The sequence below is a fragment of the Camelina sativa genome, chromosome 11 (genome assembly GCF_030686135.1).
Source record: "Camelina sativa cultivar CO46 ecotype springtype chromosome 11, ASM3068613v1".
NCBI classification, from domain to species: domain Eukaryota; kingdom Viridiplantae; phylum Streptophyta; class Magnoliopsida; order Brassicales; family Brassicaceae; genus Camelina; species Camelina sativa.
In genome coordinates, this window is record NC_141890.1 from 1810368 (window position 1) to 1837963 (window position 27596).

Here is a 27596-nt window from a genome sequence, read left to right on the forward strand (position 1 = left end):
CCCAACAAAATTCATTAATTACAATCTCGGCCCGATAAGATTGGGAGCAAGTCCACTAATTTCCACAAAGGGCAATCTCGGGAATTCACGACGAAAACCCTAGACACCCCTAGGTCAACAGTCCCCTATAAAAGGAGAAAGCATTTATAGGGATCATCATCCTGACCCGCGGACAATACCTACAGAGCAATACTTTGCATCGAAAACTGTTATTGTCTTTCGTATAATTCATTCCTATTTTCAGTTCGTCAATTTAAGCTTGCTAGTTCGCTTGTGAACTAACAAGCTCTATCCCGACTTATTTTAAGTGACGATCTCACATTTTCCCCGATTAATAAAAGAACTTGCTTGCTCTTTCCCACAAAATCTTTATTTGTTTAAGTTGTGCAATCCCCGGTACAAACAAACTGTCTAGTTTAGAATCTTCAGAGTAATAATATTAAGCGATTAACATATACATTCATTTCATTTTCTAATATCGAAATAATTCCCTTTTGTCAAGCATTGTCATATTATAAACCACAACATCAACGAAAGAAATCAGATTCTGTAATTTTTACTTTTTCTTTTTTTTCATTTTCACGTAAGTATATCGTTGGTATTGTGATATTCATATTCTTATTAGACGAATATATGCACATGGGATCTATGGATAGGAAATGAACTGATCACACAGAAAGAGAAATGAAAGATATTGTTGAGAATAACAATCCAAAGTTTTCTTCACGCTAGCTACCACAAGACACGTAAATTCCGAAAACAATGGAGGCCATTACACACTGCTTACACACCATTAAATTTCTAAACAAATCAAACGGCAAGTTGTTGTGTACGTACGGTACGGAGCAAATATAAGGCAAATCCTTGTAAAATCCGATCGTACAATAACATGCTCGTGTCGAATATAACATGATTGCAATAAAAGAGTTGGCATGCAAATTTATGCATATGGCCATATGGGTTTCGGGTTGGTGGCAAATACCTTCTCCTATTAAGACTGAAATTGACATATATATTTTTTGGTTTATATGAACGTTATTTAGATGTGATGTGTCTGCTCGTTAAACCAGCATTATTAATTCATTTTACCGTACTTGTTGTGTAAACACTGTACTCAGTGGCGGAGCCAGACCCACATTTTAGAGGAATTAATTTTTTTTTTTTTTTTTTTTGTAATAGGATAAAAATGCAAAACTTAGGAGGTTAAAATGAAAATATATTTAGTTAATGGGTACAAATGCAAACTTTTAGGAGGGTCAAAATGAAAATATTGATTTAAATGGAGTCAAAATGTAAAATTTGAAGGGTCAAATTTTATTTTTTTTAAGATTACTGGGGTCAAAATAGAAAAGTTAATGGGATGATTTTATAATTTCTAGCTAAAAATATACCAAATTTTTTTTTGAAGTGTATTCGAATCTTTACATTCATTTTAAATTAACAACATGACTCCATCAGATATCAGTATTCGATTTCGATTAAATATATAATTCAATAATTCTTTGCAATATATGCAAGAGCTCAAGAATAGCAACGAGATATTTTCGAATTTTCATACACATTCAACGTAGTTAGTTACCAAAATATTAGCTTCACAATCACACTTGTCCGAGAAAGCAAAAAGAAGTTATTTTAGATTATTTAAAACTCTACTTCCTGCTGAGGAAGAGCACACCTTATCCTTCCCTTAAATCCCCAGTCCTACATGCACACACATCAATCAGCAACTTCGGAAATTAGAATTATCGTGCAGTAAAGTTATAAAAAGATAACAAGATATATATACAGATTTGAGACCATATTACCTCTTAAGAATCCATTGCCTGTCACAGAGAGAATTATGTTGTAGTTGAAGACCCATGTTATGGTTTTTGTCCACCAGGAGGCACTTGGTCATCAGAACTTACCATGCCATGAACACCTTGAGATGGAGGACTGGTGTTCGATGAACGACCCTGCAAAATTATTGTCATTATGTGTCACAAAATAAAACTAAATATGGACTCTTAAAGCTTTTTGCTCCAGTAACACTGATTGTGCAACAGAGGTGCAGGTCTTTAATATATGATCTATTTTAATTAGATTATAAATACACACCTTTTCAAGAGGCTGTTGACAAGAGAATATGGCACTGAGATGGGACACAAGTCCTGTGAGATTGGATGTGGATTCAACCCAATTCCGGAGATAAGAACAATAGACATAACCATGTGAATTGACACTTCGTAGATCATCCCTGATGCTTCTTCCATTGGAGGGAGTCATGAACACGCGAGGACGGGTACCAGGATAAAGCTTTTATAGTCGGATGATGACATTGACGTCGTGGTAGTATTTCCCATCATAGCTATAAGGGACCACTCCAGATACCTGGATGAGATTATTCACTGCTTCCGGTTTTAGTGAAGGGTAAAGAGGAATTAGGTCACATAGATGTTGCATGATAATACGCTCGTCGGGCTCGTCGGCTTCCTCGTAATGGAGGTTTGCCTGAGAGGTCAGAGTAAGGACCACTCCAAATACTTGCGAATTTGACGAAATTTCTTGTGGACGAACGACATCACGCGTCTCAGAAGAGGACACCGGATCAACATTCTACAATGATTCCATTTGGAAATGGTTCTGAGGTAAATTTCTCTCTTTCTTTTTTCTTTTTTTTTTTTTTTTTTTTTTAATTCGATCTGATATAGATGTTATTACATCGAGATGTTAATAGATTGTTTGGCAATACGAAAGATTATCCAATATGGAAACAATATCATTGAGGATTGCTTTTCTCATCAAGTCAGCGAATGATTTATACAAATCGGAAGTGATGAGCTTATGATGATTCACCTAATATGAAGTGCTGCCAATATTCAATTATGACATGGATACATGATTTCCAAATCCTGACCACATAAATCCAGTATTCATATATAAAACCTGAAGCTGCCATGAGAAAGCTAAGTACAATTGACCTTTACATAAATCTTCAGTAGTCAGTGTATTCATAATGATAATGACTAAATGCTTAACTTTGCAGGCTACTTTAATTTCTACACAACAGCTAATATAAGTGGCAGTAATAATTCAGCAATTTGAAAAGAAAAAATGGTGAGTAATAGAGGAAGGTGTTAAAGTTCTAATAATCAAGATTTATTGTTATTGTTATATATAGGTAATTGTTTTTGATTTCCTCAGGTTCAAGCTCATAAATGTAACATACTACTGGTGCCAACAATAACTGTCTTCAGTTCTTTACATATTCAGGTTAGTATATGTAGTAGATGTGTTTGCTGTATCAGCTTTTAAAATTTGACAAAATTTGAAACAGATTAAATGAATTGGCTCTCTGTTTTACATAAATGTAGTAAAGTAAAGAAACTGTGTTTTCCAAAAAAAAAAAAATCAAAAGACACTTTCAGTAAAATATAAAGTTATGTTATTCCTTACAACCAATAAGGATATGGCTGAGTCATGGATTTGGATTGAGAGGTCTTATTGTAATTGAATAGGTGCCTGCATTTTTTATTAAACATAGTAATAGTTGTTTGCTTCTGAATCTTTGCCTCTTTGTTTAGTATTAGTATTCTCAAACCCTTTTTGGATGTAACCCTAGACAAAAGTTGGCCATGAGAGAACACGGATTTAGGCAAATATTTTACTCTGAAATAATGAAACCCAAAAGATGCATTAGTAATAGAAAAGTCTAATATCTTGTTTTGTTTCATTTATGCAAGTTTATTTGAAAATTTTCTTACCATTGAATCTGAGAAAACCAACTCTAGCGTTTCACCAGTGTTTTGGGTATATTGACGCCATGAATGAATGACCTTCACTTGGACCCTCCATGTGGTTTTCGAACATCTTTCAAGAATGCAAAAGTAGTAGCCATAGAGAATTAAGAGAAAAAGTGTTTAAGTTTTTTTGTGAAAGCTGTACAAATGTGATTGCTTAGGATTATTCGAGTTTTAGGTTAGTATTATTTATAGGGAACCGATTAGGTCGATGAACACATCTGTTACGATACCAAAAAAGCTCTGATCAAGCAAGTAATTAGGGAGATAATTACTATATTAGTTTGTTATGGTATCTTTGTGTGATATGATATATTCTGACATTTATTTCTGTTTCGCTTAATTGATTAAGATATTTGGAAATCAAAAGGTTTGGCCACAAATCTCGCTTAAGATCATCGTCGAAAGTAATAAAATCTCTCTATATTTAATATTAAATTTTTGAAATTTTTTTTTGGGGTGAGAGGGGGGGGGGGAAATTATTCGGATTAATATTAATAGTAGAACTGAAATGGTTTCGGCCTTCAGTTATTTATTGTTAATCGTAGAACTCAATTTATCAATTTCAAAAATTAACACAATAGCATTCCTGTAAATAAGTTGGAACTCCAGGATTTTTTTTATAAACTGCTGCAAAAATGTATATATAGATATTTTACATATGTTTTGCTTATTTTTTGTTAATATCTATTCAACATTTCAAAGAATAAAAACATGACTAATTTACTGCCATATATAAACAATCACACCTACCATTTACATTTATATACAACTTAATGTAAACTATATTCAATATATCAAACAATCAAATAATTTATAGATAGATGATTTCTGATAGTCATAAAATAATATAAATATATAAAAACCAGTTCAGAGAGATGGTGCAGGATAAAACCTTTCGTATAGTCGTTGTAAGGGAGGGAGGGATCAGAGAGCAGGGAGTAGGTTTTGTCATAAATCTCTCTTCGCAGATTTGACAGCGCTGACATTATCAAATCTATTGTTGATGAAAATTGAGACGGTGGAATCAGAAAATAAAGGCACTCATGCTTCAATTCTTTTTTTTTTTTTTAAGGAAAAAAAAAAAGAATCAGTATATATTAGGATATATATGAATAAATTTGACACTTTATGATTAATATTCACAACCCCCTTATCAAAATTAAACCAAAATTGTGTCGATAATTTTTTTTTTCTCAACTAGTAATAGTATATACTCAACTAGTAATAGTATATACACATATATCTATTAAACTATTTTTTTAGAAAAATCTAACAATATAAAAAAAAAAACAATATATGCTTTTACTAAAAAATAATAAAACTTCACCCCAAAAAAAACTAAAAATAATAAAAACTGCAAGGAAGGTATTCCTTATGTTGGGTTCATTTTGGGTTTCGTTGGGCCTGTTATTCTATTTTCTATTTCTAGTATCAATAAAAGAGATGATAAGCGTTTAAAAAAAAAAAAGTTTAAATTTGGGTCTTATGAGTCAAATAAAAAGCCCAATAACTTTGTCGGTTGATATAAAACAATGTTTCTAGGGTATTATTTTGTTTCCTACAAAGCCCAATCCCGAAACTAATTTGGCGAATCAACTTTTCGAGAGGAAAGGTATATATGTTAGCTTGTTTCGTTCTTTGATCGGATCTCTTTGTTTTGTCGAATCTCGAAAAGATTAATAATCTTCACATGATAGTTAGATTTTAGTTTCAGAGGTTGATCATTCCCACCCTGATTTGGTGAATCACTCGCTTTTCATAACGGCTGCGTGGAAATAAATTAGGGTGTCTGTTGTTGATATATATATGCAGTTTTTGTCTGTCCTCAAAAGCATGCATGGTGAATTTGATAGATGTTCAGAATTGCGGTTTAGTGTTGTTGGGCTATTAAAATCTCAATTTGAATCTAATCCTCCAATTTTTTTTTTTTTTTTTTAATTAGGTTTTTGGTGACAGAGATTTTCCAAGAATGCCGTCTGTGTTCGAGTGTCCTCACCCCTATGGGATTTCGGTTTCGGGCATCATGTTTAATGTAATTGGATTTCTGATTCCTCAATCAATCAGTCGCGGTTTCAAGATTTTGCATTTTTTTTTTTTAAAAACACGAACGTCATATATACCTTTTTATTTTTTGGTTTTGAAGAAAGAGGGAAACCCATATCGCGTGAACCCTATAACAGGCAAGTCCTATTTGGTTGACCCATCTCTCTTACCGCCGGGTGAGCTGAGGAGGCTGCTGGGGTTGCCCCCTTCCGATGATGATGATTATGTTGATGATGTTGATTATACACTGCCGCCCATCATAGAACCTTTTATCATTCCTGACTCTCCCGCACCATCGTCGTGGCTGCCATTGGAATCTCTTGGTTATCCTACACACGAGAAGATTACACCTCGGGTAATTTTTTTTTGTTTTTTTTTTGGCTCTTTTTTTTTAATTAGTAACCTCCGCAGATTTTGATTTTTGACTCTCTCAATCAATCAATCAATCTATCAGGACTTACTTGGCAAAGTTGGACTTCATTGCTACAATTTTCAAAAGGTATCTCTCTCTCGACTGTGTCTTGTCGACTATTTTATTGATTTCTTTCTAATGCGAAGTTCGTCTTATTTTGTTTTGACCTTGTAGGGGACAAACTTCCAATATATGTGTGCATTTGGGAATATCCGCAAGGATACTGGAATACTTCCTTCCCTGGTACACAATTCCACTGGCGACACTTCCTTAACCGAATTCGAATCAAGGGCTCGGTATAATGAGGTTGAGGAGAAACGTTGCTCGACTATGATTACAACGCTCTGCAGGTTTAAGCCGCCTCCAGGTAAAAATTGTGTTATTTGGTATATATATATTTTGGTTTGTTTTTTTTTCTTTTTGTGTGTGTGTGTGTTTAATATTTTCCACTGTACCATCTCAGAGGAGGAGGAGGAGGAGGTGGAACGCCACCTATGTGCAGCCTTTGACAGACTTGCCGTGGATGATTTCTTCAAAGATGACATTCCCGATTGGGTGCCTGACGGTGCCACTGATAATCTCCAATACTACGAGGTGAGAGAGAGCTCCCTCCCTTTTTTTTTAGTCTTAAAAGTTAAAATAATCATGGTCGGTCACAAAGATCATGTGATATATTGTTGTTGATGTTGCAGATGAAAGAATCAGACGTGGAAGAACACAAGCAATGGCTTCATCTGTATGCGGAACTTGCATTCTTTACCACGTTAGACCGTTTCCTGGTGAGGCAAAAAAAAAAAAAAAAAAAAAAGACTCTATAAACAAACAAATTAAGATGGGGAACTCGTGTATCTAGGTTAATGATCTCTCTTGGTGTTGTCTTTGCAGGAAAGCGATCTGAGGTGGGCACAGCCATTTGAGCTGAGAAAGATCATTGTGCAAACCAGAGAAGATGTGGAGCCGAAGAAGAAGGCCAAGGCCGAGAATGCAATCTTCTACATTTCCTTCAAAACCCGTGGCGGCCGTAACTACAATGCTATCATAAGGAGAACAATGGATGGAACGCCAGATCATATGTCGCTTGAAGTCAAGTGTTTTAAGATGTGAAAAGTCCACCATTATCTATCAATCAAATGTTGTTTCATATCGTCCCATTATGTATTCTGAGGTCTTTCTTTGAAGAAAGTACTATGGATGGAGCGTTGAATAAGTTTGTCTGGTGTCTTTCAAGATATTATTATGTATCGCGTGGTCTTTGAATAACTTTTATGTGTGTTTAGTCTTTGTCTTTCAAGACATTATGGAATGTTGTGGTCTTTGAATAACTTTTATGTGAGTTACGTGTGTTTTTGTGTTCGTTCGTGTTATCTTAATGTATAGCAAATGTAAGCATTTGGTCAGGCGCATTAAGAGCGCGTAGCGCGCGTTTCACCAATTTGGCAAGGTTATAGAGAGTAGAGACCACAAAAATGAATGGATTTACACTATTTTGAGCAAAATGAGCTAGCCAATGCTCGTCTGAAAATGTTGTTGTTTGAGTTTAGTTTGTTTTTGGTCTTCCAAATTCCAGTTCTCTCCATATAACCGTATGTTGCTTTCATTTACAATATATTACTATGAAGCTCAAGTAAACACGGACACAAAACTCACATCTAACAATATATTTATTAAACAATTTTTTTAGAAACATCTAACATTATTATAAAAAAAAAACAATATATGCTTTTACAAAATAATAAAACTTCACCAAAAAAACTTATAATAATAAAAATAGGAATTAATAAAAATAATTAAAACTACAAGGAAGATATTTCTTTTGTTGGGTTCATTTAGGGTTTCGTTGGGTCTGTTGTTCTATTTTCTTTTTTTTGGTTTTAATAAATGAGATGATAAGCATTTAAAAAAAAAAGTTCATTTTGGGTCTTATGAAATAAAAAGCCCAACAACTTTGTCGGTGGGAGGGGGGAGGGTATAAAATAATGTTTGTAGAGTATGTTGTTTCCTATAAAGCCCAATAACTTTGTAGGAAATCCCGAAACTAATTTGGCGAATCAACTTTTTGAGAGGAAATGTATATGTTGTTTCGTTCTTGATCGGATCTCCTTCTTTTGTCGAATCTTGAAAAGAGTAACCTTCACATGATAGTTAGATTTTATTATGTGGTACTAAATGGGCCATGCCTGATTATTATACAGTATATAGATTATACAATTAAACGGTATTGTTTGGATGACAAGGGTCTAGCGCATGAAGAGGCTACGAGTTTCACCAATTTGGCAAGGTTATAGAGAGTAGAGACCACAAAAATCGATGGATTTTAATCTATTTTGAACAAAATGAGCTAGCCAAGACGCGTCTGAAAACGTTGTCGTTTGAGTTTAGTTTGTTTTTCGTCTCCGAAATTCCAGTCCTCTCCATATAACAGCACGTTGCTTTCATTTACTATATATTATTATTAAGCTCAAGTAAACACGAACACAAAACTCACATAATAAGATATCTATTAAACTATTTTTTTAGAAACATCTAACATTATTATTAAAAAAACAATATATGCTTTTACTAAAAATAATAAAACTTCACCAAAAAAACTTAAAATAATAAAAATAGGAATTAATAAAAATAATTAAAACAGCAAGGAAGGTATTCCTTTTGTTGGGTTCATTTTGGGTTTCATTGGGTTTGTTGTTCTATTTTCTATTTTTGGTTTTAATAAATGAGATGATAAGCGTTTAAAAAAGAAGAAGTTCATTTTGGGTCTTATGAATTAAAAAGCCCAATAACTTTGTCGGTTGTATTTGGTGGTTGGGGGGGGGTGGAGGGGGATATAAAATAATGTTTCTAGAGTATGTTGTTTCCTAAAGGCCCAATAACTTTGTAGGAAATACCGAAACTAATTTGGCGAATAAATGTTTTGAGAGGAAAGGTGTATGTTGTTTCGTTCTTGATCGGATCTCCTTCTTTTGTCGAATCTTGAAAAGATTAATCTTCACATGATAGTTAGATTTTATTATGTGGTACTATATGGCCAGGTCTGATTATTATACAGTATATAGATTATACAATTTAAACGGTATCGTTTGGATGACAAGGGTATGTTGCATGAAGTGCGCATAGCGCGCGTTTCACCAATTTGGCAAGGTTATAGAGAGTAGAGACCACAAAAATAGATTGGTTTTAAACTCTTTTGAGCAAAATGATGAGCCATTCTTCTCTAACCCGCTTATTTTAAAATGGTAAGCTGCACCGCCTCAATGCGTAAGAATGGCTCATCATAGAATTTACATTCAATGCACCCAACAATTCTAATCCTTTTTTGGTTCACTTTCTTACCGTTTCAGGAAACACATCTTCAAACCAGCAACTCTGCATGAGACATCTTCAAAAGCTTCAACGGAAGTTTCTAAGCAGGTACAAAGCTTCTTCTTTTCACCCCTAGAGAAAGTTGTATGTGTGCAGTAAACACTTGATTGCATGCCATCTGTTTTCCTCGTTGCTTGTTTGAAGAATGAACAAGTTTCATTCATAACTGTAGTATGTTGGTCTGATCTGGGTACTTCTAGGTCAATCAGAAGATTCCGGTTAAGGAACAAAATTAAATTGAACCAGGCATTGTTTCCGGTTTGGGACAATCGGAGCTGGTTATCGTGTTTACTAAAACGAAGGCGTTTCAATGGTGCAGAGCTGCACAAGGTACATTATCTTTTCTGCACCTGTTTTAATACTGATATACTGTACTGATATATGACATTTATGATTTGTGTCTCTTTTTGTTTTCAGTGGATGATTTATTTTACCGCTATGTATACAGATCTTTTCCTTTATTTAATCAGAGTCATTCTTTTTCGTATATAAAACCAACATGTCGAGAACCAGATCTTCTATGGTGTGATCAAGAATCGTCTCTTCATGGATATAATAACTCTTCTCCTCCAGGTAAATACTAATTTTGGTCCCTCTTAAAACATATTGTAATTTACATTTCATAAGCCCTTCTTCCTTCCACATCAAATCAAAACCGCCTTGTACTCGTTTGTCAGGTAATCATTGTGGAGTTCCTCGGTAAATTCGCTTTCTACAACAAAACTTAACTGGAATTAAGGGCTGATGTGGCGGTGCCATCGGTGAGTCTATCATCAGGTCACTTTTATTATATATTGTTTACATATATGCATGTTGGATACATATCTTATATATATATATATATATATATAAATGCTTGTTGAAAACATAACTAACGTTCTAAGTTGAACCTTTTTAATCTGACCAGTTGGCATCTTGCTTTGGCCGGAAAATTCATTCCGATGCTGGCAGCTCTTACAAACTCTCGGTACTAAAATGCTGGGGCAAGAAAAGAAAGTCTTTAGGAGAAGGTAATGTAACTTACACAGCTCGTGATTATTAACTGAATTAAATTCATAAGAAATGGCCGGTTTGGTTTAAGCTTGTGTAGGAATTATATGAGATTTGGTAAGGCTTATGTAGGAGTAGGGACTGAATCGAATTTATATTTTTAAAGCCTGATAGAAGTATTAACAAGTTTGCTTATGTTCCAGGTTCACTCTGATATGGAGGGCGGTTTATCTCTCAGATAGATACTCGTGAGTTTGTTTGCTACTCTTTAGGACTAACAAATTTAAAATAATGTAGCATGCATCTGGTTTTGTATGGATTTATTGATAAAAGGAAACAAAGTAGAGTCGCTGATTCACTTATTCAATAGTGGACAATGCGCTGTACGTGGCCGACAAGTACATGGCACAAATATCACCCTAATTGGCATTCGGTTATTGAGAACCGACTTAATATGTGTACTAGCTTCTAGGTTGTGGCTTTCCGACGAGTTCTTGAACCTTATAGGCCCTATCAATGTATATTTGCCTGAAGACGATTTAAATTACATATGATACTTTAAATAATTAGTAAGGTTCCTGACTTCCTGGGAAGCAGAATGTGTAAGCCATTTATAATATGGTTGCCTGTTGAACTCCCCATATTGGACAACACTATGTTTCATCGTTGCTTATGTGTATGCAATTGCTAACAGTTCTGATAACGAGATGAATCGTCGCAAGGATATGGTTGGGAATTGGAGATCAAAACAAATCAGGTGGTCTCTGCTTTGAATATGTGAAACTTTGTAAACAGAGACATCTTGCTTGGTCCAGATATAAAGCCGGATGATGCGATGAAAAGAGTCTATGGCATGGACAACCAAGGAATTGTTGGATTTCAACGGCAAGTTTTGAGAGGTAAGCTGTGGTATGTAACACTATTCTAGGTCCATAGGTAATTAATGATATTGCCTTCTGTATTGATTTTCCTTTGATTTTATTTTATTTCCTTGAGTAGAAAAAGACGAGGCACTTGAGAATTTGGAGGAAAGAGTCATGAGTACCAAACACTTATGCTCTCACTCCTACCGTTTTAAAACGAAATAGGCAAATAGCTTTGGAAAAACATAAAAATGAAAACAACAACAACAACAACAACAACAAAAAATTGTGCATAAATGTTTAAATTATTAGCTATTAATCTTTATTAGATTTGTTTTTCAACATGTTACATCATACTAGTGATGGTGCGTTTTTGCCATGTTTTTGAATTTTGCAGGCTAACTGTAATATCCCTGATCTTCCTAGTGAGCTAGCATCTACGTTTCAAGCCTAATACCCTGTTGTTTGTTATAGTCGAGGTTCTACAAGAGAGAAGCGCAAGGTAACTATCTGGTCTCTTGCCCTATATCTCTGTTGGTTTCTCTTGTGTTTTTTTCTTCTGTGAAGTGATCCCTTCTTCTTAGCCCGGGGTTCTATTTTTCAAATGACTTCCATGTTACAACCATAATTACCTGTGTTCTGTGTCTTATTGTGTGTTTCCAGATTCTCTTGCTTGGATAGGTTTTGGCAATTATTTTGCTACCCAAAAGGAGGGTGACCAAGCCATGGCTGCCTGTCTCGCTCTTGCTAGGCTATTGCCAGGGTAATCATGTTACTCTTGCTTTCTTTTAAAACTAGTGACTGCAAATCTGTAACCTTGTGTCCAAAATGATACATTCTTAGCCCTGAAACATTGTAGAAGTCGTCTGATAACGTTGACAAAATGTGTTTTTGCAGGTTGAATCTTGATATTATCTTGTTCCAGGTGTCATTTTCTCAGCTGCCCATCTCATATTATCACAAGGAATACACACTACTGTATATTAGAGAATGATAATTATTTCATTAACTTTCTTCTGTCAGACGGTGAGCTATACATTTTTCATTTTCTCTAAGTCTTCTTTTGGTTTTTTCTCTGTTTTCAGGTCTTATGGTTGAAACTTGATGATGAATTTTGTACAGAAATGTTGAACGGCGGGTTCTCATGGATGACGGTCAGAAAGGGTTGATGCAAAGGTTGAGGTCTGCTAGAAATTGGTCAGGTAAATTAACTTCCTTATTCTAGTTCTTGCTGTAATTTATATGTACTATCATTCTGACGCCTAACATAAAGGGTACTTCGTTCTGCAATTATTTTCTAATATAACCAACGTTATTCCGACGATAGACATTCATAGATCATTAAATTTTCTTTTAGTGTGTGAATGGGCAGCTTTGTTAATCTGCAGTGTTGTCTCCACTGTATGTGGTCTTGGTCTCTGACATAGGAGGTCCCTTGAGTAGGCCCCCGAACAGCTCTCCTGGATCATAGTAAAATCTCAATCACCTCTGCTCTGAGCGATTCATCAACCTGTAGAGAACCTCTAGAAGTAAGTGAATCAATGATGCTAGAGTTTTCAACCATTTAAAGATTATAAGGAGGGACACAAATTTTTTGCTTCAGACATACCCTTAGAATTTCTAGACCCAGGAATTGAACATTCCCCTAGTAGGAGCGTGACCTTTGAAAGTTTCTTGTGAAATATCCCCAGTGTCTAAACTTGAAGGCTATATATAACAGGCGGTCCTGAGTCCAGAGAGTATTTCCCATGCAAATCCGTGTGGTAAAGCAGATCTAAAGGCATCATGTGATGACTAGAAGCTCTCTTCCTCTTGGCTTGTAATACTGAAACTCCTCAGGCAAAGAGTTGCTGAGCAAAGCATTGTAACTCTCCCAAGCCTAAGTATGTTCTTCTTGGTTGTTCGCAGAGCAACCTGAACTAGATGTAATGTATAATTTAGCATCAACAAACGATATCTTGCTTGATGAACATAGCTGTAACAAGATCAACCTCAGACAGCTGTAACTAGTTCTAGTGAAGCAAAAGCCTTTTGAGCTCGTATCTTCATTATCGGTACTTTAATGCAATGTTGAACAACTCCATGACAGTGTTTGAATCTTTTGATCATATTCTTATCAGTCGCAGCACAACACACCAGACAGTTTTTTTTTTTTTTTTTTTTTGAATTTAATGTTAAATTATATTCAAAAGAAAAATAAACGTTTTACAAAGTTTATGTTTGAAAAAACTTTAAACAGTTTGATATAAAATTATTCAGTAGAATCTTGCTGCAAACCAAATTTGGATGGATTTATCTTGGCCACATGGTAGTGTGCTGAGTCGGTTTCGAACATTCTTGTCTATTAGCTTGATCAAGTGCTCTGGCGTTAAACAACTTTCTCCATGCCGTCGTCCGTTTCTTTCTCTCCAAAGCGAGCAGATGGTAGTTTGGAGAGCATAACCCAAGATGAACTTGTGTGTTTTATTCAGAGCATTACCGGTGAGAAGAGTGATGACTTCTCTCCAATGGCTTGTGTATTTATCAGCAAGTAACTTTTGTACTAACCCTTCCCACACCAGCTTTGAATATGAACATTGGAAAAAAAGATGCTCTGTTGTTTCTTGCGGATGATTGCAGAGGATGCAGCTTGCGTTTACCTGAGGATTCCATTGCTGCAGTTTGTCACCTGTTGCGACTCTGTTTTTTTACTACCAACCATGTGAGGAAAGCGTACTTTGGAGTGGCATGTGTGACAAACTGCAGCAATGGAATCCTCAGGTAAACGCCAGACAGTTAAATACTCCACGTTCATAGTTTTTCTCATAGTAAGTCCTCAGACAAATTTTCATCACCGTTCTCCTCAATTTCATCAACTGAAACAGGATTTCCTGGTCCTCATAAAGAATTATCAGCCACAAACCCAAGGAAAAAAAAAAAGATTGCATAACTGGTCATCAAATCTGTCTATATATTGGATTATTTGGGTGACTCAAATGGGTGTAAATAGATCATTGATTTAAGTTTTAGTTATGGCTGTTCTCTGTTTATGTGGTTTCTATGATCATCCGTGTCTTTTCTTATGAGGGTGGATTCATTCAGTAGTCATTAGTATCATTGATCATAAGCTGTTTTGTGTGTTTTGAATGTTATATCATGTCATTAATCCCTATATCCCTATATTAGTAAAAGAGAAATACAACTTACACTTCGGACGAAAATGCCCCTGATGCCAACAGCTACAAACATCTGCGAGAAGGTCAAAAATGACTTTAGTGTTTCTTGAATAGGGTTTTGTTTCAAAACAAACCCGAAATTCGACAATCGGATATACTTGACAAAAAAGTGGGCTTTAAATGGGTTTCATACTCTTTTATGGACTACAAACATTTATAAAGGACGTATAAAAACGACATTAGTTGGGATATGGTTGTTTTCCAAATACTAATTTACCTCTCTATCACCACTACTAAGTCAATCATTACGTTAATCAATTTCATCAATTACTTAAAAGATATCACGAAAACTAAGCCAATCATTACGCTAAACAATCTCATCAATATACTAAAAAAATAGCAATCTTGGTTGCAAATTTGGAAAACAACCATAACTACTTCTTAAATTCCCTAATTCAAATTATACTAAAAACCGACAATTAATTACACCTGTTAACAATATCAATATTGTCATTAATTGGATATTTGAAGAATATACCCTAAAATATACAAACAGTATTTTACCAAATTGTTGATACGTAAATTCTTCCTATAAATAACAGTAGTATTCAAAGGTCTAATCACCATACCTTTTAGCTTCATTCCTCTCTTTCCTAGCAGACCTTCTCCAATGGTTGACACAATCACTACTATCACAAGTGAAAATTATTCATTCTAGGAAGCAATATACAATTTATTCCGCAGAAACTATAGAAATGGTTTTAGCATACACCATGGAGGAAGCTTTATATTAGTAGTTTTTGTATGTATCATATTCGTTTTCATTAGTTTATATGTATTTTTCCTTTTTTTTGCAAGAATCAATTTATTATATTCCTAAATCAATATGTGTTTTTGTAGATGTCACTGGTGAGGTAGTTAATGTCGGCTAAATGAAAACTCATGACAAGGTAATAATGAGTTCGTGCTTATTCTATACATATAACAATTTGTAACTTTTTAACATTATGGTACTGAATTACTATTTTTTCTTTTTTAGGAGATGAACGTGTTTAGCGTGTACACTATGGAGGGCCTTTTGCTAAGAGAATGTTTTCAGGAAAATATTGTCCCGTAGTGTATCGCGGGTTAAAATCTAGTTAAAAACATAATTGTAAATTCAAATTTTACTGAATCCATATACTAAGACACCAGCAAAAAAACCCAAAATGAACTTTTTTTTTAAATGCTTATCATCTCATTTATTAAAACCAAAAAAAAGAAAATAGAACAACAGACCCAACAAAACCCTAAATGAACCCAACAAAGGAAATATCTTCCTTGCAGTTTTAATTATTTTTATTAATTCCTATTTTTATTATTTTAAGTTTTTTTGGGTGAAGTTTTCTTATTTTTAGTAAAAGCATATATTGTTTTTTTTTATAATAATGTTAGATGTTTCTAAAAAAGTATTTTATTAAATATCTTATTATGTGAGTTTTGTGTTCGTGTTTACTTGAGCTTAATAGTAATATATTGTAAATGAAAGCAACATACGGTTATATGGAGAGAACTGGAATTTGGAAGACCAAAAACAAACTAAACTCAAAACGACAACATTTTCAGACGAGCATTGGCTAGCTCATTTTGCTCAAAATGTGGTCTCTACTCTCTATAACCTTGCCAAATTGGTGAAACGCGCACTACGCGTTCTTCATGCGCCTGACCAAATGCTTACATTTGCTATACATTAAGATAACACGAACGAACACAAAAACACACGTAACTCACATAAAAGTTATTCAAAGACCACAACATTCCATAATGTCTATGCCATAATGTCTTGAAAGACAAAGACTAAACACACATAAAAGTTATTCAAAGACCACGCGATACATAATAATATCATGAAAGACACCAGACAAACTTATTCAACGCTCCATCCATAGTACTTTCTTCAAAGAAAGACCTCAGAATACATAATGGGACGATATGAAACAACATTTGATTGATAGATAATGGTGGACTTTTCACATCTTAAAACACTTGACTTCAAGCGACATATGATCTGGCGTTCCATCCATTGTTCTCCTTATGATAGCATTGTAGTTACGGCCGCCACGGGTTTTGAAGGAAATGTAGAAGATTGCATTCTCGGCCTTGGCCTTCTTCTTCGGCTCCACATCTTCTCTGGTTTGCACAATGATCTTTCTCAGCTCAAATGGCTGTGCCCACCTCAGATCGCTTTCCTGCAAAGACAACACCAAGAGAGATCATTAACCTAGATACACGAGTTCCCCATCTTAATTTGTTTGTTTATAGAGTCTTTTTTTTTTTTTTTTTTTTTTGCCTCACCAGGAAACGGTCTAACGTGGTAAAGAATGCAAGTTCCGCATACAGATGAAGCCATTGCTTGTGTTCTTCCACGTCTGATTCTTTCATCTGCAACATCAACAACAATATATCACATGATCTTTGTGACCGACCATGATTATTTTAACTTTTAAGACTAAAAAAAAAGGGAGGGAGCTCTCTCTCACCTCGTAGTATTGGAGATTATCAGTGGCACCGTCAGGCACCCAATCGGGAATGTCATCTTTGAAGAAATCATCCACGGCAAGTCTGTCAAAGGCTGCACATAGGTGGCGTTCCACCTCCTCCTCCTCCTCCTCTGAGATGGTACAGTGGAAAATATTAAACACACACACACACAAAAAGAAAAAAAAACAAACCAAAATATATATATACCAAATAACACAATTTTTACCTGGAGGCGGCTTAAACCTGCAGAGCGTTGTAATCATAGTCGAGCAACGTTTCTCCTCAACCTCATTATACCGAGCCCTTGATTCGAATTCGGTTAAGGAAGTGTCGCCAGTGGAATTGTGTACCAGGGAAGGAAGTATTCCAGTATCCTTGCGGATATTCCCAAATGCACACATATATTGGAAGTTTGTCCCCTACAAGGTCAAAACAAAATAAGACGAACTTCGCATTAGAAAGAAATCAATAAAATAGTCGACAAGACACAGTCGAGAGAGAGATACCTTTTGAAAATTGTAGCAATGAAGTCCAACTTTGCCAAGTAAGTCCTGATAGATTGATTGATTGATTGAGAGAGTCAAAAATCAAAATCTGCGGAGGTTACTAATTAAAAAAAAAGAGCCAAAAAAAAAACAAAAAAAAATTACCCGAGGTGTAATCTTCTCGTGTGTAGGATAACCAAGAGATTCCAATGGCAGCCACGACGATGGTGCGGGAGAGTCAGGAATGATAAAAGGTTCTATGATGGGCGGCAGTGTATAATCAACATCATCAACATAATCATCATCATCGGAAGGGGGCAACCCCAGCAGCCTCCTCAGCTCACCCGGCGGTAAGAGAGATGGGTCAACCAAATAGGACTTGCCTGTTATAGGGTTCACGCGATATGGGTTTCCCTCTTTCTTCAAAACCAAAAAATAAAAAGGTATATATGACGTTCGTGTTTTTAAAAAAAAAAAATGCAAAATCTTGAAACCGCGACTGATTGATTGAGGAATCAGAAATCCAATTACATTAAACATGATGCCCGAAACCGAAATCCCATAGGGGTGAGGACACTCGAACACAGACGGCATTCTTGGAAAATCTCTGTCACCAAAAACCTAATTAAAAAAAAAAAAAAAAAATTGGAGGATTAGATTCAACAACACTAAACCGCAATTCTGAGCATCTATCAAATTCACCATGCATGCTTTTGAGGACAGACAAAAAATGCATAATATATCAACAACAGACACCCTAATTAAAAAAAAAAAAAAAAAAAAAAAAAATTGGAGGATTAGATTCAAATTGAGATCCTAATAGCCCAACAACACTAAACCGCAATTCTGAGCATCTATCAAATTCACCATGCATGCTTTTGAGGACAGACAAAAATACATAATATATCAACAAAATGAGGGTGGGAATCAACCAACATGTGAAACTACCACGTGAAGATTAATCTTTTCAAGATAAAGATTCGACAAAAGAATGAGAGATCCCGATCAAGAACGAAACCACATATATTACCTTTCCTTTCAAAAAAAAAATTAGTTTCGGGACTTCCTCAACTTTACCCTAGAAACATTTTTCTTTTTTATATCCCCAAAACCAGAACCGACACAGTTATTGGGCTTTTTATTTAACTCATAAGACCCAAAATTAACTTCTACAACAGGCTCAACCAAACCCAAAATGAATCCAACAAAAAAAAATAAAAGGAGTACCCTTTGCAGTTCTATTTCTGTCATCCAACTACTTCTCGTTATCACGTTTTTTCTAAAACAAGGGTTTTTTCTAAAACAAGGGTTTTTTCTAATGTGTTTGTGTGTTTTAATTGTCTTTATGGTATCTACTTTTAGAAATTTTTGGATATGAGTTTTGGTTGGTAAGTGTAGTTTTTATAATATTTCAAAACAATTCTAGCAATTAAGGGATTTTATATGGTTTCTATTCGATTTTTTTTTGTTTTTTTTTGCTTCTGATTCGCATACTTTACATTCATTTTTTACATGGTTATTTAAATTGAATGTAAAGATTCGAATACACTTCATTCTAATACTTTTTCTAACTATTCACGTGAAATCACCATTATTACATTTCAATAAATAAAATAGTATTGTCCATAATAAACACTATCTCTACAATCTCCAAAATTATGCTGCTTAATAGGAGAAGATATATGCCACCAACCCGAAACCCATATGCATAAATTTGCATGCCAACTCTTTTATTCGACACGAGCATGTTATTGTACGATCGGATTTTACAACGACGACTTGCCTTATATTTGCTCCGTACGTGTACACACCAACTTGCCGTTTTATTTGTTTAGAAATTTAATGGTGTGTAAGCAATGTGTAATGGCCTCCACTGTTTTCGGAATTTACGTGTCTTGTGGTAGCTAGCGTGATAAAAACTTTGGATTGTTATTCTCAATAATATCTTTCATGTTTCTTTCTGTGTGATCAGTTCATTTCCTATCCATAGATCCCATGTGCATATATTCGTTTAATAAGAATATCACATTATCAACAATATACTTACGTAAAAATGAAAAATGAAAAAAAAAGTAAAAATTACAGAATCTGGCTTCTTAGTTGATGTTGCGGTTTATAATACGACAAGAGGGAATTATTTCGAGATGTTCATTAAAACTGTTGATATCAGGAAATGAAATGAATGTATATGTTAATCCCTTAATATTATTTACTGTGAAATTTTTAACTAGACAGCTGATCTTAAGAAAAATAATAATTGATTTATAAAATTAAAAAAAAAAAAAAAAAAATTGTAGCGGTAATCTTCGATCATATAATAAGTAATAACTATAAGAAGAATTCCATATGATATATTATATATAGGTGGTACTGTGGTAGTGTTTAAATTGCATAATTTTCTTTGTTTAATTTTTAGATTCGGACAAAGAAAAAAAAACGATGCATTAAGAATTATTATTACGTCACCGGGATAAGTGGATAACCATTACGATCGCAGGTCAAAATAGTGGATTTGTTTTTTTTTTTTTTTTTTGTTCAATTCTTAATATATAAATACAAAGTGACATGCTCTAAGCAACATCTTATTCCCATCATGGCTCATGAATTATGGGATGATATCCAATAAATAAAATAAAGCAACAACTTATCATACAGCTCCGTTTTATCACAGGCAATAGCTTTGAGCTCAAATCTCAGTGTGGTCTCCACTTCTCTGTTACCTTTAACTTCACTTTCGAGTTCATCTTTCTCTGCTTCCAACTTCTCTAACTTTTCTTCAAGTTGCTTAATGCGGCAAGTCAATACTTCTATTTCAGCAGTCAACGAGTTCTCTAAGTGAGCAACAGCCTCTTCTCTATTACTTTTAACTTCACTTTCGAGCTCATCTTTCTCCGCTTCTATCTTCTCCAGTTTCACTTCAAGTTCCTTAGTTCGAGAAGTCAAAACTTCTATTTCACCAGCCAACAAGTTCTCTGCGTGAACAACAGCCTCTTCTCTGTTACATTTAACTTCACTTTCGAGCTCATTTTTCTCCGCTTCTAGCTTCTTCACTTTCTCTTCAAGTTCCTTAGTTCGAGAAGTCAATACTTCTATTTCAGCAACCAACGAGTTCTCTGAGTGAACGACAGCCTTTTCTGTTACTGATTCAGGTCCCCTCTTACCGTTCTCATCTGGTGTCTCGGGCAATGCTACAAGACGTTCCCATCTCAAGGAAATCACCCATGAGATCAAGTTCAATGGAAGAGGAAGTGCCCTGAAGGCTTCTCTTTTCAATCAATGATGGGATTTATATTCAAAGAAACTTTCGTCGAAGAAGAGAGCAAGAACTGAAAAAGAGTATTCATCGGAAGAGTCTTATCTTCTTGCGCACGTCACACCTTCAAGCCTTCTGAGAGATACTTTGGTGTGTACCACTTCACTTGACTGGTTAATACAATTTTTTGTTCAATTCTTTTGATACACTGTAATCAAGCTATGATTCTTTTTGCAGTGTCTTCTAAGCAAATTTGCAAAGTCAAATGGTCTGGACAAGAGAGTGTGTGAGATTGATCTAATGGATGAACATGGAAAATCTTGGACTCTGCTTCTTAGACACAACAAAAAATCTGGTCAGGCTTTTGTGCGTGGAGGCTGGAGGAAGTTCTGCCATTACAACGGGGGATCAAAGCCGGATCTTTATGTCGGTTTAAGCTTGTCCAAAGCGGAGCTAAACCTGTGCTACAGCTATGTCCCAACACTTCTACCATTCCAGAAGGAAACTCTTCCAAAACAAACAAAAAAGGGATTGTTTCTGAAAGTGAAGGTGATGAGATTGAAACTGAGGATTGCTCAGAGACAGTTCCAATGCTTCAGAACAAGATTCTGACGTTAGACCTTAAACCTTACATGATCAGGTCATGTCAATTTGTAAGTTTCAAGACCTTTGTTTTAGGGTTTTCAAGTCTTTTTTTGTTGTTGTTGCCTTGTTGGCATATTGGCTAAAATGTGTTGGAACTTGTACAGTGTGTTCCTGCATCGTTGGCAAGAGAGAACGGGATCCTAAAAGCAGGAGAGGTGACTGTATTGAACAAAGATGGCGAAGAGTGGAAGTCGCATCTAGTTAACGTCAAGGGACGAGATCAGTTTTACTTTAGAAGTTGTAAAGAGTTCTTTCTAGCCATTGGCATAAAGAACGTTGGTGATCCCTTCACACTGGAGGTTATTAGAGGAGGAACATCTCCTATTCCCAAGATCTGTTCCAAGGTTAACACAAAAGCAATTACAGTCCTAGTTATTGAACTTTTGCAGTTGTGAAATCGCTGTGTTAACTAAAACGAATTGTGTTCAGGTGAAGCAAGTGTCCTTTGATGGCTATAAGACTCTGGAGAGGAAACCACGAATGACGGTTCAAGCACCACATGCTGAAGACAAATACTGAAATACATAAGTTTCTTTTTAATCTGATGACATATTTTCTTAGGGCTTACGGTTTAGTTCATAGCCTCAGGCCCGCAGAGGAATGTATTACTCAAATCAAATGTTGGAGAATATGAAAAAGAATATACCTAACAAACCCTTCTAAAAAGGCTGAACATCTGAGAGATTCAGCATATAAAAAGAGAATCTGTCTCATTAATCATACATCGACCGTTTTCTTCACCCGGTTGAAAGAAGATTCTTAGTTAGGGATGTCACTATGTGCACTTTGGTATCATGGTCAGCTTTTAATCTTACGTAGTTAATGTCAGATATCGAATTTTACTACATAAACAACTTGCTAATGCTTCTTAATATCCACTAGTATAATACGCAAATAATTATAATATATAAGACTAATTATAGTCTAAAGATTCGAAAACGTTACAAGCTTGATTTGGCTAATACGCAGATCTCGATACAGTTCATCAAGTAAAATAAATGGTCCCAAGTATATGATGAAATACATGTATCTTATTAGACATATATATATATATCTCCAATCTCCTTATACATGATTTTGTCATTTTTTCACCCATTATCCTATATAATAATCTAGACCCTCCGAGAGAGAGAGATAAACATACAAACACATAATATATATAGAGAGAGAAAGAGTACTGAAAGACCTAAGAGAGATGGTGTTGGTGTATGAAGGTTACTGCTTAAAAGGAGAAGAAGGCATGCGAGAGAGATGGTGTTGGTGTATGAAGGTTACTGCTTAAAAGGAGAAGAAGGCATGCGTGAGATGGGCAGAGCCGTGCCTTAGGTATATAAAAAAGGCATTTGCATTAGGCCACAAAAAATTTACATAAATAATAGGCCACTTTTTCCCTAAATTAAGCTGAATATTCATTTTTATGTAATGTTATAGGACATTTTTTGGAAACAAGACTCATATCATTTACATTTATGGAAAATTTGTTTGTTTTTCCTTTGCTTAGCTACTAAATTTTGCAATTTGTTTTGAAAATGAACAATATTTACTTTTTTATACTAAAATAAAATAAATTTTCTCTCCAAATTAGAATGTGAAAAGCTACATTTTTTATTATTTGCCTTAGGCCTCTATTGACCTTGGCACGACACTGGAGATGGGTAGAGAGATACTTCGACGACTGTCTCTGTAACATAAACGACTGATTTTTATGGCCAATCTCTAATCACCCGATGTAAATCTGTGGCTGTGGGAGACGAAGACGAAGAACGGAAGAAGAAGAAGAATAGAAGAAGAAGACGAAGAACGGAAGATGAAGAATGTTTCATCGGGTAATCCGCAGCTCCGCAATCCGCGACGGGCATGATCTGTCGGTTCTTTCATCTTTCCTTCTTTGCTTATTGTTGAAGAGCGGCCCGAATGCGATGCAAGATGATATAAAGGGTTTAAAAGGATTACAGATAGATTAAAAAAGGGGAAAAAGATGGGGAAAAAATTTAAAAGGAAGACCAACTAAAAAAGAAATTAAAACGAGAGAGATGTGCCGTCGAGATAAAGGGAGGATGGGTTCCCGACGCCGGCAAGCAAAAGCTTCACCGGCGCCGGAGAAGTTTCTCAGAAAATATTTCTCGATAGTTGTGCTTGAGAGGGTTTTTTAAGACAGTTATGAGACGTAAATAATAATAATAATTCTTAATGCATCGGTTTTTTTTCTTTGTCCGAATCTAAAAACAATGCCGAGTGCATATGCTAATTTGTTTAGTTGCACAAGTGGCCAGTTTCCAGCTGCAAATTATGCACTTTAAAGACTATATACTACCACAGTACCACCTATATATCATATGGAATTATTCTTCTAGTTATTACTTATTACTAGAATCGGACCCGCGCTACAACGCGGAAGAATATTTATTGATACATAAATTCATAATAGATTGATATATGTTATATATTTATTTCACAGTCAGTAAATTATATATTTTTGTAATGAATTTAAACATTGGATAAAATAATAGAAGAAAAAAAGAGAGAGTTAAAAAAGAAAGATAAATTTTTAACATTATCTGAATTTGGATAAAATAAAATAATGAATAAATTGTATTCATTTTTTAAAGAAATATACATGAAAATATTGTATAAGTAATTAAGATTGTGATTAAAAAAAACATGATTAACATAAACATAAAACAGTTTCAAGCTAAATTCTCTACATGTTCTGACCGGTTGCAAAATTACATACATATTTGGAAACTTTGTACATTGAAGCAAAAAAAAAAGCGATTGAGGACGAAAAGATAATGAGTAAGATTTTTGTTATAACTGAAAAATTATAATCTCTTTTACCCGTTGAGTTTTTCCGGCGATGAAGCACACTACAATTCTTATATACAACTCAAGATATTCTATGTCATTGACATGTCCAAAGAGAAGAAGATTTGTACTTATCAATTTCTAACTATAATTTATGCATAAAATAAAATGATGTTATAATCTAATATAAACAAAAAATAAATATAAACTTACATATATACATATAAACTAATGAAAACGAATATGATACACAAAAAACTACTAATATAAGCTTCTTCCATGGTTTTTAGTAAGTGGTGTGTTGCTTCCAAGTTTTTTTTTTTTGGTGTGTTGCTTATGTTATTGGAAGAATGGCAGCCATTTAGAAAGCTTAATCGAGAAATGAAGCAAAGAAAATGTGGAAGGTATAATGAATTCAACCTAGATGACTAACATGTATTTATAGGGAGACGTGTAACTGTTACTCATTAGGGTAGATTCTCCTAATTTTTGAAATATTAACCATATTTAATTCGGTAATCAAATCTTCGAAGGAAATATTTTTGGGCTTTATTAGTTTAGGATAGTAATTAATGAGATTTACGATATCTAAACCAATTAAGTGACTAAAAATTAGGTACAATTTGAAAGGAAATATCTTTGTAACTAAATAATATTTCTATAATTCAAAATTGCGTAGTAAATGTTCCAATTGTGCTTCTATAATTTAAAATACCATAATTATAGTTTCCGAAATTGAAGCATGGTTTGATTTTGATCGGACGGTGTTGGTGATGGTGGTGATCACGGTGACTCTTCTTCTTCTTCTTCTCTCGATCAATGTGTGTCTCTTATATGTGTGCGTGCATCTTTTTACATATTTAAGGAGTGATGGACTTGTTTATTAGCCAAATAATACAATTTACCTGGAGGAATAACATAAAAATGCTGCAAGCGCGATGTGTCATGGCTTAGTGTTGGCCACCATGAGTGGACCACGTCCCGAGCGGCTTCTGTATACAGTACATAACCAACACGTTTTGCACATCCATCATCGTTCTTCTTGCTGCCTCTGTTTTGCTTCGCTGGATGCTTCTCCCCTGCACCATTTTGTTATTTATGCATGTTACTTCGTATTTCGACGACAAGAAAACGAAATAAAAAATAAACAACTTAGGGGGATGTTCCTGACTTTCCCGCACCATCGTCGTGGCTGCCATTTGAATCTCTAGGTTATCCTACACACGAGAGGATTACACCTCGGGTAATTTTTTTGGTTTTTTTGGCTCTTGTTTTTTAATTAGTAACCTCCGCAGATTTTGACTTTTGACTCTCTCAATCAATCAATCAGGACTTACTTGGCAAAGTTGGACTTCATTGCTACAATCTTCAAAAGGTATCTCTCTCTCTCTCTCTCTCTCTCTCTCTCTCTCTCTCTTTGTTTTCCCCTCTTGGAATTTTGCATCTCTCGACTGTGTCTTGTCTACTATATTATTGATTTTTTTCTTTCTATCCTCTTATTTTGTTGAGGGGACAAACTTCCAATATGTGTGTGGATTTGGGAGTATCCGCAAGGATACTGGAATACTTCCTTCCCTGGTACACAATTCCACTGGCGACACTTCCTTAACCGAATTCGAATCAAGGGCTCGGTATAATGAGGTTGAGGAGAAACGTTGCTCGACTATGATTACAACGCTCTGCAGGTTTAAGCCGCCTCCAGGTAAAAATTGTGTTATTTGGTATATATATATTTTGGTTTTGTTTTTTTGTGTGTGTGTGTGTGTGTGTGTTTAATATTTTCCACTGTACCATCTCAGAGGAGGAGGAGGAGGAGGTGGAACGCCACCTATGTGCAGCCTTTGACAGACTTGCCGTGGATGATTTCTTCAAAGATGACATTCCCGATTGGGTGCCTGACGGTGCCACTGATAATCTCCAATACTACGAGGTGAGAGAGAGCTCCCTCCCTTTTTTTTTAGTCTTAAAAGTTAAAATAATCATGGTCGGTCACAAAGATCATGTGATATATTGTTGTTGATGTTGCAGATGAAAGAATCAGACGTGGAAGAACACAAGCAATGGCTTCATCTGTATGCGGAACTTGCATTCTTTACCACGTTAGACCGTTTCCTGGTGAGGCAAAAAAAAAAAAAAAAAAAAAAAAAAAAAGGACTTAGACTCTATAAACAAACAAATTAAGATGGGGAACTCGTGTATCAATGATCTCTCTTGGTGGTGTCTTTGCAGGAAAGCGATCTGAGGTGGGCACAGCCATTTGAGCTGAGAAAGATCATTGTGCAAACCAGAGAAGATGTGGAGCCGAAGAAGAAGGCCAAGGCCGAGAATGCAATCTTCTACATTTCCTTCAAAACCCGTGGCGGCCGTAACTACAATGCTATCATAAGGAGAACAATGGATGGAACGCCAGATCATATGTCGCTTGAAGTCAAGTGTTTTAAGATGTGAAAAGTCCACCATTATCTATCAATCAAATGTTTCATATCGTCCCATTATGTATTCTGAGGTCTTTCTTTGAAGAAAGTACTATGGATGGAGCGTTGAATAAGTTTGTCTGGTGTCTTTCATGATATTATTATGTATCGCGTGGTCTTTGAATAATTTTATGTGTGTTTAGTCTTTGTCTTTCAAGACATTATGGCATAGACATTATGGAATGTTGTGGTCTTTGATTAACTTTTATGTGAGTTACGTGTGTTTTTGTGTTCGTTCGTGTTATCTTAATGTATAGCAAATGTAAGCATTTGGTCAGGCGCATGAAGAGCGTGTAGCGCGCGTTTCACCAATTTGGCAAGGTTATAGAGAGTAGAGACCACATAAATGGATGGATTTACACTATTTTGAGCAAAATGAGCTAGCCAATGCTCCTCTGCAAATGTTGTCGTTTGAGTTTAGTTTGTTTTTGGTCTTTCAAATTTCAGTTCTCTCCATATAACCGTATGTTGCTTTCATTTACAATATATTACTATTAAGCTCAAGTAAACACGAACACAAAACTCACATAATAAGATATTTATTAAACTATTTTTTTTTAGAAACATCTAACATTATTATAAAAAAAACAATATATGCTTTTACTAAAAATAATAAAACTTCACCCAAAAAACTTAAAATAATAAAAATAGGAATTAATAAAAATAATTAAAACTGCAAGGAAGATATTTCTTTTGTTGGGTTCATTTAGGGTTTCGTTGGGTCTGTTGTTCTATTTTTTTTTTTTGGTTTTAATAAATGAGATGATAAGCATTTTAAAAAAAAAATCATTTTCGGTCTTATGAAATAA

The 27596-nt window shown here is 34.9% G+C and overlaps 3 protein-coding genes, 1 long non-coding RNA gene and 1 pseudogene across 5 annotated transcripts; 4 read left to right on the forward strand and 1 right to left on the reverse strand.

Annotated features, from left to right (window-relative positions):
- Positions 1-5289: 5289 nt before the first annotated feature.
- On the forward strand, positions 5290-7588 carry LOC109127210 (UPF0725 protein At2g20620-like). Of its 2 annotated transcripts, none has more exons than XM_087471740.1 (8): positions 5290-5394; positions 5725-5814; positions 5926-6180; positions 6280-6324; positions 6412-6604; positions 6701-6831; positions 6930-7016; positions 7123-7588. In XM_087471740.1, the coding sequence occupies exons 2-8, from the start codon at positions 5752-5754 to the stop codon at positions 7339-7341; spliced, it is 993 nt and encodes a 330-aa protein (XP_087327866.1). In that variant the 5' UTR covers positions 5290-5394; positions 5725-5751; the 3' UTR covers positions 7342-7588. The 2 variants fall into 2 exon arrangements, with proteins under 2 accessions (XP_087327866.1, XP_087327865.1); XM_087471739.1 differs by lacking the exon at positions 5290-5394 and adding an exon at positions 5401-5622.
- Positions 7589-10012: 2424 nt separating this feature from the next.
- Positions 10013-13498, forward strand: LOC104721091 (uncharacterized). Its single transcript, XR_015572929.1, has 10 exons — positions 10013-10170; positions 10275-10358; positions 10505-10607; positions 10791-10835; positions 11282-11486; positions 11848-11952; positions 12114-12213; positions 12348-12652; positions 12839-12979; positions 13171-13498. It is a non-coding gene; the product is annotated as an uncharacterized LOC104721091 (long non-coding RNA).
- Positions 13499-16350: 2852 nt separating this feature from the next.
- LOC147933535 (UPF0725 protein At2g20620-like) lies at positions 16351-18340 on the reverse strand. The gene is made up of 8 exons (XM_087471296.1): positions 18313-18340; positions 18142-18231; positions 17776-18030; positions 17632-17676; positions 17352-17544; positions 17125-17255; positions 16940-17026; positions 16351-16833 (listed from the first exon to the last, which is right to left on the reverse strand). The coding sequence occupies exons 1-8, from the start codon at positions 18313-18315 to the stop codon at positions 16615-16617; spliced, it is 1023 nt and encodes a 340-aa protein (XP_087327422.1). The 5' UTR covers positions 18316-18340; the 3' UTR covers positions 16351-16614.
- Positions 18341-20831: 2491 nt separating this feature from the next.
- LOC104727543 (putative B3 domain-containing protein REM4) lies at positions 20832-22027 on the forward strand (annotated as a pseudogene).
- A 3622-nt stretch (positions 22028-25649) lies between these two features.
- On the forward strand, positions 25650-26944 carry LOC147933536 (UPF0725 protein At4g29550-like). The gene is made up of 5 exons (XM_087476651.1): positions 25650-25688; positions 25823-26015; positions 26113-26243; positions 26342-26428; positions 26543-26944. The coding sequence occupies exons 2-5, from the start codon at positions 25979-25981 to the stop codon at positions 26759-26761; spliced, it is 474 nt and encodes a 157-aa protein (XP_087332777.1). The 5' UTR covers positions 25650-25688; positions 25823-25978; the 3' UTR covers positions 26762-26944.
- Positions 26945-27596: the final 652 nt, after the last annotated feature.

Excerpts from the sequence above, each read along its gene's own strand:
- LOC147933535 (XM_087471296.1), bottom strand. Across the intron at positions 18,031-18,141 it reads TTTCGGGCATCATGTTTAAT|AAAGAGGGAAACCCATATCG; the intron begins GTAATTGGATTT and ends TTGGTTTTGAAG. Across the intron at positions 17,027-17,124 it reads ATAATCTCCAATACTACGAG|ATGAAAGAATCAGACGTGGA; the intron begins GTGAGAGAGAGC and ends TTGATGTTGCAG.
- LOC147933536 (XM_087476651.1), top strand. The coding sequence starts at position 25,979 with ATGATTACAACGCTCTGCAGGTTTAAGCCGCCTCCAG. Across the intron at positions 26,016-26,112 it reads CAGGTTTAAGCCGCCTCCAG|AGGAGGAGGAGGAGGAGGTG; the intron begins GTAAAAATTGTG and ends GTACCATCTCAG. Across the intron at positions 26,244-26,341 it reads ATAATCTCCAATACTACGAG|ATGAAAGAATCAGACGTGGA; the intron begins GTGAGAGAGAGC and ends TTGATGTTGCAG.
- LOC109127210 (XM_087471739.1), top strand. Across the intron at positions 6,181-6,279 it reads ACGAGAAGATTACACCTCGG|GACTTACTTGGCAAAGTTGG; the intron begins GTAATTTTTTTT and ends TCAATCTATCAG. Across the intron at positions 6,832-6,929 it reads ATAATCTCCAATACTACGAG|ATGAAAGAATCAGACGTGGA; the intron begins GTGAGAGAGAGC and ends TTGATGTTGCAG.